Source organism: Camellia sinensis, chromosome 7 (assembly GCF_055761805.1).
Source record: "Camellia sinensis isolate YWXY chromosome 7, ASM5576180v1, whole genome shotgun sequence".
NCBI classification, from domain to species: Eukaryota; Viridiplantae; Streptophyta; class Magnoliopsida; order Ericales; family Theaceae; genus Camellia; species Camellia sinensis.
In genome coordinates this window covers 8,022,584-8,037,205 of record NC_138967.1, presented here as the reverse complement: position 1 = coordinate 8,037,205, position 14,622 = coordinate 8,022,584, and the positions used below count along the sequence as shown (strand labels likewise).

Genomic DNA, 14,622 nt, shown 5'->3' with positions numbered 1-14,622 from the left:
TTGCACTGTTAAAGAGTGTCGGACCCTTTTGTGTAATTGTTTTTCATGCAAAAATATTCCGTGTTTGGATTGTGAATTTGTGAAAAGAAAGGTGACTTAACAAATTTCTCTACAAATCCAAACACAGCTTTAACATGTTCACAATTTGGTGTGAAAACCAGATGTGCTGTGGATGATTACCATAATGAATGAAACATGTAACTTGTTTTACATGATTAGATTGAATTGTTTGATTTGTGCTGTAAAATGTCAGATAAAATTTTAACTCGGGTTCTTTCCGTGTGATAAATTCCACTGCACGGCAAGTCTGAAAAACGGGCAGCTGAACATACGGAACTAACGCTATCTGTCTTTTCTCATGCTTGGTACGATTTTAACATTTTCTAACACCGTCTGTTTTCTTGTGTTTGGTATTTCTTGTGTTTGGTATAACAGAAAATGAAAGGAAAAAAAAACATGTTTTACTTTTGAAGGGTGAAAAATGTTAGTTGAAAATGTTTTTTTGCCTGATTAAACGTCGTACTACCACCACTATTGCCGCCAACCCCTCCCCCCACCACTCAAGTCTATTATCATCAACTTTTTCAAATAGATCAGCTTCTGCTATATACTTACTCGAAGTGTATATATATATATATGTATTTTTTGATTAAATAAATCTCTGTAAGATGGCTCGTTCATAACCACGATCTTTTTCAAATACATCACCATCTGCTATATACCCAAGTATGTTTTTCTTTTTTGATGAAAATAAATCCCTAATCAGAAACGAAAATCTTTGAACTCAATGGTATCAAAAGTGGCTCTCAAGTATGATATGGAGCCTAGCGGAGGAGCAATCACTTGAACTTGAGAAAAGCATCTTCGCAGTCAGCTTTTGGCAGTGTATTCTTCACTCACTGTCAAAGTCTCAGCTTACTGCGGCTAAATTTGGAAGTTGGGGTTGAATAGCGAGGACAACATTATAACAGCGGCTGCAAAGGGTGGGATGCTCGGCAAAGGAACCAACTTGATGAGAATAATTCCAGCATCTTTCACATTTTGAGCCCTCTGCACGTGACACGCCTACCCAAACTCTCTTCTTTCCTTGAATGAGGTATTCTCCGCTGTACGGTACGTTCCCGAACCGTTCATTCTCCGAGGATGACAGGATCTGTACCTGTGGATCACCATTTAAATGAATTCTCACGTTAGCAATAACTGGAGTTGCTGCAGCATGGAGTAGGAGCAACGGCAGATGGGTTGGGGAGTAGAGGCATATAGAAGATAGTGAGGTTGGAAACACCAATGAGAGCATTTGTACATTTTTAGGGTATATTGTAATATATATGTTAAAATATAAACAAATATTGGAGACACTTCAAAATTTTATTTATCCATCTTCAGCCCTTGAATCAAAATCTCACTTATCCATCTTCAGCCCTTGAATCAAAATCTTAAATGAAATTTGAGGAGAAACTTTATTTGACATGAAACACATTCTAATGGACAAACTCAGACTTAAGCATGAATTTGAGGAATAAACTTTAATAATGGCGAAGTCATAAAATTTCAATCTACAAAATGATTCTGAAAATTTTGAGTAAACATTTGAGTCTCCCTTGATTTGGGTTAAAAAATTGGTAAAACTCAATTTGATAGAGGTTTTGAGTCAAGGAGCAGAGTGATTTTTGAGTGATTTTTACCTCAATTTAAATTTGATGTAGACCTGAGAACATACCTGAGACGTCATGAGTATGCGAGGCAATGTGTCTGCATCATTTTTGGCCCCACACATTTCATTTAATCTCGTAGCCAGACTGTCATCCGAGGTGTGAAGATAGACCTTTGCTTCTAAACTGGAACCAATCAGCTTCTCAGTACGAGCAACCTCCAAGACTTTGTTCACCTCAGTCCGCAGCTAGTCAAAGTGACTTAAATTAGAAAATAATGTTTTATGTTGCAATCTTTATTTGGAAAAGAGAGAATACCTCGAGAATATTTTCCCACAAATCAATTTCTTCCTTGGGGAAAGCAAGCCATTTTTCATTCAACGTTGGCCATCTAGACTCGAAAACAAATTGGGCAATAGAACCGTCTTCGGTGGTGTACTGAAAAGGGAGATGCTGCCAAACATCCTCGGCCAAATGAGGTAGAATTGGAGCAATTACCCTCACAATGGAAAGCAGATGTGCTGCAAGAACTGTTTGACAACTTCTCCTTGTAAAACTTGTTGAGCCCCTGGAAAATAGTGTAACTTGTTGTAAAACTTGCCCTCAATCTCCTACTCAAGGTGTTCTTACTATCAGTATTATTTTTCATCAAGAAGACAAACAGAAAGTAGATTTCATTCATCATCAGAAGTCCATTACAAAGTTGTCATAACTAACCCTAGTAAGTTTAAATCATAGCCATTGTAAAGATTTAATATCAACCGTACATAATACTTAACTAAAAGATACATGGATTGAGTCCCTATTTTTACCGCAGCATGAACAGTACAGCCGCTACAGTTCTGCTACAATACTTGTGGGCATTCTTCTGTATTGGGTCAAGGAGTTAAAATGGGAGGAAAAAAAATTCCATACATCATGGGAGCAAGAAGTATTGGATCAAGAACTCGATATACACATATAAGTCATTACTTTTCTTTACAATATGTGACTACAGCATTTATAAATCAATTATGCGAGAGCAGCAGAGTAAGATTTTAGCTTTAATGCAGAGGCCATTAGGAAATCAATAAATTTCAGATAGAATGTCCCGTACTAGACTGGTCACTGATAACTGAGAATCATAGAACACTGAATGTAATAAACCCACATTACAAACAGACAATCTAGATTTATTGACCTTCAACATTGAAACAACCCCAGTCTCAATAAAATAACATGGAATAATAATTGGGTAGAAACTATTTAGTTCTTTATAATGGATAGTAAGAAAAAAAGAACCCAAAGTAAGAAGCATACCCAACATAAAGTCGATCTTTGGCAGCATCAAAGTAGAAATTTGACAGATCAACAATCACAAACCGTTGAATGATCTGAAGAGGGGAAAAAAATCAAAAGAATACAAAAGAGCATGTTAACTGTTTTCAAATTTCCAATTAAATTATATCTTAAAAGAAATGAAATAGAATGTACTTAGCAATGACCACATGAAAAAGAAAAAGAAAATCATCTAACATTCCTAGAAGTTAACAAGGAACTTCAGAAAATAGATGCTATATCAGATTCTGGCTGTTATGGTTGTTGCAGCACCCTATGTGATGTCAGATCAATATAACACAACAGAAAACAAGCAAAATCTATAGGTGGCTTACGCTAAAGAAGGCTTGAGGATCACAAGACCTTGCTTTCAAAATCTAACCACCACTTGATCGAGTGTGAACCTCATATACGATCACAATATAAAGCTAATCAGAACAAGAAAATACAAACCTGAAATATTTTGAAAAACTGATAATTTTCATAGCTCTCTTTGATGTTCTTTACAACATTTTCAAGCTGAAATAGAGCATGCTGGTCAATCATGGGAAGATCATTACAAGGAACAGCATAATCAGCCTGCAAATAAAAGACTATAAAATAAGAAAAAGCTACAGCAGATCAAAACTATATAAAACAATATTCTCATCCATATCAGATCTGTAAACTGAATTATATAAGATTTTAAATGTAGAGCCATGATATTTTAAATTATTTTTCATCCAAAAGATGACCTGAAAACTATTGCTATGGTTCTTAGAAAACATAAACATACCTCCCAATCATGAAGATTTGCCAAAAGAAATCTCAATGTTCCTCGCAGCTTCCTATATATGTCGGACATCTGACGGAGGACTTGAGATCCAATCATCACATCTCCACTATAATCTACACTTGAAACCCAGAGTCTGAGGACATCAGCTCCATAGGAAGGTGATTCCTGTCAAGACAAAATAGAAACAACATTGATCATTCAACAAATGAGAAGATATGTTTTAAATATTATCAGCTAGTGACTAACCGGGTTTTTTCTTCCTTCAATCACAGTACTTGGATCTACAACATTACCCAAAGATTTGCTCATCTTTAAACCTCTCTCATCCAGCACAAATCCATGCGTTATCACACCGGAATATGGAGCCTTCCCTGCAAAATAGTAATAGAACATGTCAAAAAAATCATGTGGCATCTTATCAAATAAAAGAAATGTGGCCTAAGTAGTTTAAACACAGCTAGTAGATTGTGATTTAGAACCAGACTCAGAGGCTTCCACTATGGAGAGGAAAGATATGGCCCATAGCAAACAAGTCCTTATCTTTCTTAAAACTAATAGGAGCTCGTCCCTAGTTTATGGAGCTCGTCCCTAGTTTATCTTTGCAAGTGGAAAGTAGCAAACTGCAATACAGCACTCAATTTTTCTTATTTGCAAGATTTGTAAGTTGCTAAAAAATATTTTTGCTGAGAACTCTTCCAAGCCATTAAATCCCACATCATTTCAACCAATTGCTGAGAGTAAAACTTTTGGAGAAAAAGGAGGCCAATTCAAACACCCAATCAACGATCAACAGAAAAAATATCAGATTCCAATATCTTTTCTTTTCCCTTCAAAATCTACATAGCTGTTGATATTCCTCATAAATGATTATTTTGGTCCCTGCCAGAAAAGCCTTTCTTTTGAAAAGGCCAAGGGCTCTAATAGTATCATGCCACACACATACCAGAAAAGATAGCAAAGAACTAAAAAAAGAATGCCTCTTTACTTCTTTAAGCCACCTTTTCCCCCCTTCATTCAAAACTCTTCTCCAAAGTCACTTACCCATGAGTGCTTGATTCATTTGTAACAGTCAGTTTTTCCTTCCTTTTTTTTTTTTTTCCTCTCTAAATGAAGAAGCATTACCGGTTGGTCCCACCATTGTGGGGTCATGTGAGGGATAAAAATAAATAAGCATTATCACTGTTTGTCCAATCAATGTGGGCCACTGTAAGGGATGGACCATGTACACTGTACACAACCAACCTCTGCTGGCTGCTCTTACACTTGAACACATATTCTCATGGTTGAGGATGCAACCATTAAACAAAGCAATAGCCCCTATAAGTTGCTTCATCTAAATTCTTTTGTAGTTTGCTTCACTCAATTCCATTTTTCCTCGTATCAATCTACATTAACATGGTATTAATTTCTCTTCTCGGGTTTACCATTATTCTTGTGAAACTAGCTTGTAGATTTTCTACCCTACTGCCCTGTAAATACATCTAATACCACTTGGTTACATTTGATTGTGTGGTCTTTTCCAACAAAACTTATGATCATTACATGTTACTCAGTTTACCCACCTATTATGAAATAAAGATATTTATTATCATTTGACCCAGCTTATTAGGTAACTATATTTACATATACTGTAGAAATTTAATGTATAAAGAGAAATAGAGAATTGTATAGATATTGATTGTATTATTGATTGATTTCTGATATATATTACAATGATTCATGATTCCTATATATAGAAGAGGGTGAGTGTGTAGTAGGTAAGGAGTAGGTGAAGTGGAGGTGGTAGTGGTGTAGTGGGTTAGGTTTAGTGGAGTAGGTGAGGTGGTAGTGGTGTAGTGGTGTAGTGGGTTAGGTTTAGTGGAGTAGGTGAGGTGGTAGTGGTGTAGTGGGTTAGGTTTAGTGGATGAAGTAGGTGATAGGTTTTAACAGCCCCCCGCAAACTCAAGGGGGATAGGAACTAGCCAACTTGAGTTTGGAGAGAGTAACAAAACAAGAAAATAGACGAATACATAAAAGAAAAGAGGATAGAAGACACTGTATGGTCGTGTCAGACCGATGGTGAAGACACTGTATGGTGGTGTCATAACGTTGTAGAGGACACTGTATGGGGGTGGCATAACGTTGTAGAGGACACTGTATGGTGGTGTCATAACGGTGTAGAGGACACTGGATGGCGGTGTCAGACCGATGTAGAAGACAGTTTATGGGGTCATGTCGGACCGTTGTAGCAGACAATGTTGTGACAGTTGTTGTGACAGTTTACGGAGTCTTGCTGGACCCTTGTAGAAACTAACCGGAATCAATGTCGGGACAGTTTACAGAGTCTTGTCGGACCCTTGTAGAAACTAACCGGAATCAATGTCGGGACAGTTTACAGAGTCTTGTCGGACCCATGAAGGAGCTAACCGGAATCAATGTCGGGACAGTTTACAGAGTCTTGTCGGACCCTTGTAGAAGTTGCACCCTCAAAAGGTGTGCCCAATCTTTCAAAAGGCGTGCCATCAAAAGGCGTGTCCAATTCATCAAAAGGCGTGCCATCAAAAGGCGTGCCATCAAAAGGCGTGCCATCAAAAGGTGTGTCCAGGTTGGCGTCGAGCGCCGAGCGGCGCATGATGCGCGTGGCTGTCTTGGCTATTTAACCAAGGTTGATGCTGAGGCTGAGGCAGATAAAAAACTTCTGAAAATCCTCTGAAAAAACTCTTCCTTTGCTGAGAGAGAAACTCTGTAAGACTCTGTAACCAACCCGTCTCTGAAACACTCAGCAACATGGCCTCTTCTTCCCGTCCAGCTACCCAGAACATGGCCTCCTCTTCCCGTGGTCTGCTCACGCTCTTTCCAGAACTGAACGAGCCCACAAAAGAAATAACTGGTGCGGTGGCCAGTGAACCTCAACCAAACACCTCTGGTTTTGCTCCGTTGAACTTTCCGATGCGGTCGGTGGAGCAAAAAATGGCGGTGCAAACTGATATTGAGGCCAATCAGTATACTCTGAAGTCATGTGTGGAAACCATGACTGCGGTCACAAACTTGTCGCACCGGCTGCAGAGCAGGACAAATGAGGTGTAACAGTTAAACTCCCAACTGGCTCTGCTCCAGCGCATGTATAAGGATGCGCGAGCAGAGATAAGTATGCTAAAGGCGGAAAATAAGGAGCTGAAGCGGAAGGCCACCGTTATGTTCCGATTTGGAGGGCCGCCATATGCTGCAGTGGAGGAGCAGGGAGTAGTGATCGTGCCCAGTGGAGTGGGGAACACGGAGGCAACACCGTCAAGGGCTGCCCAGGACGGAGGCAAAAAGAAGAGACCGGCGGCAGAGTAGTGAAAGTGAGGTCGGTGGGTGACCGTCTGCAGAAAAGAAAACAAATGTTTTGGTGTTTGTTATGTTTTGTTTTGTTTTTGTTTTTTTTTTTTTTTTTTTTTTGTGTGTGTGTGTTGGGTTTGGAATGGTGAGCAGGGTGAATCCCTGATATGAATAAAACAAGTGTGCTTTTGCAAACTCGAATGGGAGGTGTGGTAATGTAGAAAAATCAACTGGAATGAATGTAGTTTTTTTTTTTTTTGGGTGGTGAAAATAAGAATAATAATAATAAATAAAATGAAGTGGTGGAAGCCCGTGGAATCAATGAAGGCTAGTATAATATATTGGAGTGGGGAAAAGAATGATGGGAATGTTGAGTATATAATAAAATAAAAAGGGGTATTTGAAAGAGATTAAAAAAAAGGGGTTTAGAGAAAATAAATAAAAATAATAGATTTGGAAATCAAACGGAAGAAAGAGAGTGGACAAGCCCACGTGGGCGGCTTTTTTTTTTTTTTTTTTTTTTTTAAAGATAAAATAAAATAATAAAATAAAGAAAGTGTCATAAAAGGGATCAAAGAGCACATGGGTTCTGAGGTTGTTCATAATAATAATAAGAATAAAAGGAATTAGTGGAGAGAGGGTAATTAGGATTATAACTTGCTTTTGCTAGTGGGAGGTCCCACCAGCACTATGTCTACTTTCCAACCCATCCCTCCAACACCTTTTGCACACCCATCCCCCTTTTTTATTTTTAAACCAATCTCCACCAGCACAAAACATGCTCATCTGCAAACCCAACACCCTCTCTCTCCACTTTATCACATGGGCTTGAGTAGAGAGAGAGTGAGAAGTGTGATTTCAAACTGCCAAAAGGAAGAGAGAGAGCTCGAGAGTGGTCTCAGCATCACGGTTTCAAGTTCACGCAGCTTGTGTCTGAATTCAATAAAATCATCAATTACACCGGACCCATATGAATGACACTCTTGCTGAGATATGGGACTTCCATTGGGTGAGAAACATGAGAGTTGACGGAGAATTGTAAACAGCATAACAGCCCGTTGCTGGAAATGAGTCCAGCGTGCAATAATCTTTACTGGAAGTGTGAATGGAGAAGTGACTCCCGTGGCTGCTGCTGCTGCGACGTGGTCATCGAATCGGAGTTGCCCTGTAAAGTGAGGAAATTATCGTCCCCGTACTGGTGAAAGAGAGAGAGCCTGTGTGTTGAGAGAGCTTGTTGGGCATTGATAGCATGTGGAGCTGTTGAACTTGATGATGAGCATGGGAAATAATAGCAGCAGCAGCAGATTTCTCTCTCAATCAATCAGCGGTGTTTATGCAGATCGGAGACGATGTTCAGTTAGCCTATACTCATCCCAACCAGCAATATGGGCTAGCCAAGTCTGCAAATGAGGTGGTTCTGGTCATTGAAGCTTACAAGGCGCTTCGTGACAGAGGTAAACACGTGTGTCGCTAAGAAGAAGAATTTGAAGCTTATTGATATCGACGTCTGTGTAGAAAATTCCAGCGGACTAGGTTGAGGTCCGGCGGGCGGCCAAGGCGAGGTTGCCGCCCGCCGGTGAAGCGAAAAATACTAAGTTCTTAACCTTGCTCTGATACCATGTAGAAATTTAATGTATAAAGAGAAATAGAGAATTGTATAGATATTGATTGTATTATTGATTGATTTCTGATATATATTACAATGATTCATGATTCCTATATATAGAAGAGGGTGAGTGTGTAGTAGGTAAGGAGTAGGTGAAGTGGAGGTGGTAGTGGTGTAGTGGGTTAGGTTTAGTGGAGTAGGTGAGGTGGTAGTGGTGTAGTGGGTTAGGTTTAGTGGATGAAGTAGGTGATAGGTTTTAACATATACACACAATGTGACTTGCTAATCTCTTCAAGGTAAGTTACCGTGTAATGAAAGTAAAGATGAGAACTGTGATTTACAGAGATCATCGATGCAGGAATACACATTAAATATTTACACCAATAACTTTTAACAAAGAATACTCAAGTTTCTTAAATTTCCTAAAAACAATATAAAAGCTGAATGATATAATGTTGAACCACAAACAAATATAAATAGGGAAATGAAGAGCACATTCAGACGGTCATTACCTTTGGTAGCAATACTTGTTAGTAAAGAACTTTGGAACCACCCACGATGCTGATCTGTACCTTCAAGATACAAATCTGCAGGAAAACTAAGCCCACTTCTTTTCTCCAGAACAGAGGCCCAAGAGGATCCTGAACTAGATCATGAGCAATTAACCAATGTTTGCATTTTATCAAATTGAACTATGGACTGTAGTAATGAAAGAAACATCAAAAGACAAATGAAATTATTACCATCTTCGCAATTTAATGACTATATATATGTCATAAAGCAATGAAAGACGTGAGTGGAAATTTTTTCAGATACAAGAAATTATTTGGAAAAACATGCACTTTATGCAAAAACTATGTGCAGCATTCTGCAGATAGAAAAATAATAAAATAATAATATTCCTAAACATGTTGAGAAGTAACTTCTGTCGAATGGCCTACAATAAACATTCCAATAGTTATTTTGAGAAAGCTTACTTCCAAGCACTCTGGTTTGTAAAACGCCATCCCTGAGGTTTCACTCAAACATCCACAAAGCCCCTTTTCCTTATTGTGTTTTGAACATAAAGACATAAATAAAGAAAACCTTACTGAACCAGCAAAAAACAAACAGACACAAAAATCAGCCACTCAAAATTTTAACATGTGATGGGATGCTGCAGAGAAAGCTTTGTGCAAAGCATTCTCTATATTCAGCAACATTTTAATGTGCTTAATTTGTGCTTATTACTTTACATTATCCTAGATGAAATAGTTCAAAAAAATTTATCAAAGGCATCTCCTAAGAATCCCATCGATTCATCTTCCAATCTTGATGGTTCCAATTTCAATTTTTTTCTGTTTTTTGTGGCGTGGGGTTTGAATCACAGGAATCTTGATGGTTCCAATTGTAGAGTTATAACAATAATAAGATGTTGCCAAAATACTGAAGGAAACAGTTGCTCACTTGCTACTGGAATTATTTATCCAAGTGAAAAAAAATAAAGTAACTTCCAGTAAAACTTTTTATAAGACCCAGACGGGCCAGACCACAAATCATAAAACTGCAAAGAATATTTATAATACCATAAGGTAAGAAAATATGTCAGTGGTCAAAATTAAAAAATACTGAAGAAAATCCATGCTTTTTTTCAGTAGTAAACAAAGTTATGTGTAACATTAAGTTATGATACCTGAGTCAAACCAAACATCCATTGTGTCAGTTCCTTTTTCATATTCTGATGCTTTATCACGATATGCATCAGGAAGTAACTCCTCCACTTTCATGTACCACCAGGCATCGCTACCTTTTTGGGAAATTATAGCTGCCAAAATAGACAGAAAATCAGCAGCATAAGATAACTATATTTAGATGTAAATCTTTAATAGCTTCATAGAAACTCTGAGGCGATAGAAATCAGGAAAGGAGGGAAAGTAATGCACTGCAATAGCATATCAAAGATGGTAATGGGTAAAAATTAGAAAAAAAAAAAAATTAAATAAATAATTATGGAGGGAAAATAAAGTAGATAATAGAGTCCAAACACGTCTACATGACATGCACCAGCCACCATGATCCTTGAGTTAATACCATAATTATGAACCTAACACGTAATAATGTAAAAAAAAAAAAACCAAAAAAACCAAAAACAAACAAACAAACAAACAAGCTAGAAAGCAACGACTCGTTTTAGGAGGTCCTTACACTTGATATGATTAATAGTCTCTTCATTTAGGAGAGGTTCCTTTGTTTCCTCATGATAAAAGACTGGAATGGGAACACCCCATGTCCTTTGCCGTGAAATACACCAATCAGAGCGGCTAGAAGTCATTGCAGAAATTCTGTTCTCTGCCTGAAAATGGATATGCATTTTGGAAAGAGTCAGACCGTATAACATTTGTCAAACAAGGAAAACTACATGAGAAGCACATGCACAAAGAAGTAAACTGATAGGATTCCAGAGCTAACAACTGATCCCGTAACAACACTCTTAAGAGATTGTTAAAATAATAATAACAATAAACCAAACCAAACCAAGCCTTAAGTCCCATCAATCGGGCCGGTTATATGAATCCTTCTTCTCTACGCAGCTCTATCAAAGGCCATTTCGTTAGTCAAATTAAGTAGATCCATATCTCTATTTACAACGCTAGCCAACGTTAATCTAGGCATACTCAATCCTCTAACACTTCCATCTACTGTCACTGCATCGCATCTCTTCACTACTGCCTCTGTTGGTCTCCGTTGAATATGACCAAACCAAACCATCTCAATCTATTCTCTCTCAACTTATCTTCTATAGGTGCTACTCCTACTCATTTCTGAATATACTCATTCATAATTCTGTCTTGTCTAGTCTTGCCACACATCCACCTTAACATCCTCATCTCAGCAACTCATTTTATCTACATGTTGTTTCTTAGTTACCCAACACTCCATCCCATACAACATCGCTGGTCTAATAGTCATTCTATAGAACTTTCTTTTTAGTCTATTGGGTATTCGTTTATCGCACAGTACCCCAAATGCACTTCTCCACTTCAGCCATCCCGCTTTAATCCTATGGGTCACATTTGCAATAACCTCCCCTGCCGTTATAATAATCGACCCTAAATAACAAAAATGTTCACTCTTAGGCAGTTTTTGGTTCTCAATCTTCACTTCTCCTCTGCTTTCATTGTTACTGTTACTAAATCTTCTCCATAAACAGAAGCATCCATAACCATAATTCAATATGATTTTATAGCTTAGTGTCACATAAAGGCTCATTGGAGATGCAAGATCTACACCAAGTACCTTGCAAGCGCATTAATTTGTGAGTGGCAAGACAGGCAGGGTAGATCCCTATCGTATCACCTGGGTTGGTCCTTAGGCATAATGCATGGGGTATGCAGTACCACTCATGGAGTTGGCTTCTCGGGAGGATAACAAACGCCCAGTCCATGACAAGTGGTATTAGAGCCAACCTAGGGGCACTGTGATAGGGACGGTATGTGGGACTTACACCAAGCACCTTTATAGTGGGGTCCGCACCAAGGGTGGTGTCCGCGCGGGGCGGGTTTCCCATTGGTAGGGGAATGGACAAGCATGGAGGCAGGCAGGGTAATGTCCCCTTGACGAGGACATCAGGGATTAGTGGTGGTAGTACGTCACATACCAATTTATTGGAGATGTGAGTTCTACACCAAGCACCTTGCAAGCGCATTAGTTTGTGAGCAGCAAGACAGGTAGGATAAATCCCTATCGCATCACCTGAGTTGGTCTTTGGGCATAATGCACGGGGTACGCAGTACCACTCATGGAGCCGGCTTCTCAGGAGGATGACAAGCGCCTAGTCCGTGACATTCGGTTGCACAAAGTAGTTACTCCTAGTTCTGAAATTGTTTCAATAGGAACAACACAGGTATAGTTTTCAAAATCACAAAGAACTTCCCATAACATGGCATGATGCCCCAAACCCTATATAGATTGCTATGGGAATATGGTCTCATTCAATCATTTGTTGAAGTTTTCCTTATAGAACTTCTTCACAACAACCAGGACTATTAACAGCGAGAAATTCTAGTGGTCAATCATATAAGTACGATGTAAAAGGGATACTAATGCCTTTTTTTTTTTTCTCAGAACAAAGAAACTGGTCTATTAGCTCCTTTTCTCCCCTAATTATCAAGACAGCCATCTATTTAGCTTGAAGGAATTTCTCTAAGATGCCAAGGGATACATTGTATCCTTTGAAATGTTGACACGGTTTGCCCTTGCTAGATCTAGACTAAACATTTTCCTTGTTTTAAATAAATAAAAAATAAAAAATAGCAAAATTACAACAATGGCGATGAGAACAACTGTGACAATATCAGTAGTAGAAATGTCAATGATAGCAAAAGAGGATAAACTTGCAGATACACTCCATGTCATTACCATACCTATTAAAATTTGTACCATGCTTAAAGGTCCTAAACAATAACTCAAACAAGCAGTTCACCACTCTTGACTTCACCAAGCTAAGAGAGGCAAAGCCATCCCTTTTTTTGCATGTCAATTAGAGCAACACTTCATTACATACAAAGTGTAGCATGATTTGACGCAATAGAGGACCTGATACCTGAGATGGAATCCATGTTACTTGGCTGATTGCATCCATGGCAGCCTTCCTGAATCCTTCCACAGACGCAAACCATTGTTCAGTTGCCCTAAAAATTGTAGGCTTCTTTGTTCGCCAATCATATGGATACTTGTGTTCTACACAAGAAGAAAATATATGATGTCTTCCAAACCAACATACCAACCTGATCCTACTTTAAAAAGTCAAGAAAGGACAATAGACAACTTCCTCAATTTTGTAGTAAAATGAGAGAAGACAACTTACTGTATGGTTCTACCATGATAATTGATGCATGTTCATCCAAGTATTTGATAACAGCAACATTACCATCCCCAAGTACATCAAGCCCACTAAACTGTCCAGCTTCTTCAGTGAACTTTCCATCATCATCTACAGGGGAAAATAAGGGCAAACCATACTTCAAGCCAGTTACATAATCTTCCTGACCATGACCAGGAGCCGTATGGACTAGTCCAGTTCCAGACTCTGTTGTAATGTAGTCTCCCCCAACGACAACTCGGCATTCTCTGCCATCTATTGGATGAATATACCTGATGCCGCATTTGCAATCCAAATGTTAGATAGTATAATACTACTAATTCACTACACTGAATATTCTAAAGATCTGTGGTTTATGATGTGAACTTCGACATTACAAAAATTACATAAACAAAGGCCAGTGATGGAACTAAATTTGCATGGCATAGCTCTTAAAGGACATAATACAGTTCAAAATTTCTATTTCCAGACAACCTGTAGTTTTCAAGATCTGAACCCATTAGTGTTTTCTTCATAACAAGCTTTGTGTTCCATTTTGCTTCTAATGTTGACACAAGGTCTGATGCTATGATAAGGAAGGGCTTTTCCTTGCCCTTCAAAACATTGCCAAGCCTTTTCTTTCCATCCCCAGGAGATGCAGAATCATCTCCGAAGAGTGGATGCACCTCAACAACGGCATATTGAAGCTTAGGATTCACTGCAACAGCTGAGAGAGAGAGAGAGAGAGAGAGAGATGAACACATGTTGTCAGTGCAAGCAAATAAAGAGAAAAAACAAAAAATAAATAAAGAACGAAAAACAGCAGAAAAATAACAGCAGGGGTTAAGATACTCAAAGTTCAAAAAGAATCTCGGTTATAGTGAATATGTGATATCAGTTGAAGAAAACATTAATTGGCAATAAATGCACGTAACTACCACACCTAAAAGATCAAGTATATAAATATTGATTTCAACAGCAAAAGAACGGGATTCGAGTTATATATTTTCTAGGCCTGCCATGAAAAATTTGAAAGTTAAAACTAGAAGACCCTCAGTATAAACATTTTGGTTTGCATTCATAGTTCCAGTTTCATTTCTTCAGAAGCCGTGTAGTAATTCTTTTTCGCAAC

General features: G+C 38.4%; 1 protein-coding gene across 6 annotated transcripts in view; it reads right to left on the bottom strand.

Annotated features, from left to right (window-relative positions):
* Window positions 1-611: 611 nt before the first annotated feature.
* Window positions 612-14,622, bottom strand: part of OVA2 (tRNA synthetase class I (I, L, M and V) family protein) — a 33,085-nt gene continuing 19,074 nt past the window's right edge. For 5 of the 6 annotated variants that reach the window (XM_028218022.2, XM_028218023.2, XM_028218025.2 and 2 more), the window contains 13 exons: window positions 13,986-14,217; window positions 13,497-13,783; window positions 13,233-13,369; window positions 10,835-10,982; window positions 10,323-10,454; window positions 9,163-9,291; window positions 3,991-4,115; window positions 3,745-3,909; window positions 3,423-3,548; window positions 2,952-3,025; window positions 1,971-2,220; window positions 1,721-1,900; window positions 612-1,159 (listed from right to left, as the gene is read on the bottom strand). In XM_028218022.2, the coding sequence (XP_028073823.2) occupies window positions 911-1,159; window positions 1,721-1,900; window positions 1,971-2,220; window positions 2,952-3,025; window positions 3,423-3,548; window positions 3,745-3,909; window positions 3,991-4,115; window positions 9,163-9,291; window positions 10,323-10,454; window positions 10,835-10,982; window positions 13,233-13,369; window positions 13,497-13,783; window positions 13,986-14,217 (2,234 nt within the window). In that variant the 3' untranslated portion in view covers window positions 612-910. Of the gene's footprint in view, window positions 1,160-1,720; window positions 1,901-1,970; window positions 2,221-2,395; window positions 2,521-2,951; window positions 3,026-3,422; window positions 3,549-3,744; window positions 3,910-3,990; window positions 4,116-9,162; window positions 9,292-10,322; window positions 10,455-10,834; window positions 10,983-13,232; window positions 13,370-13,496; window positions 13,784-13,985; window positions 14,218-14,622 lie in introns of those variants that run through there. The other variant, XM_082877387.1, reaches the window with a different exon arrangement.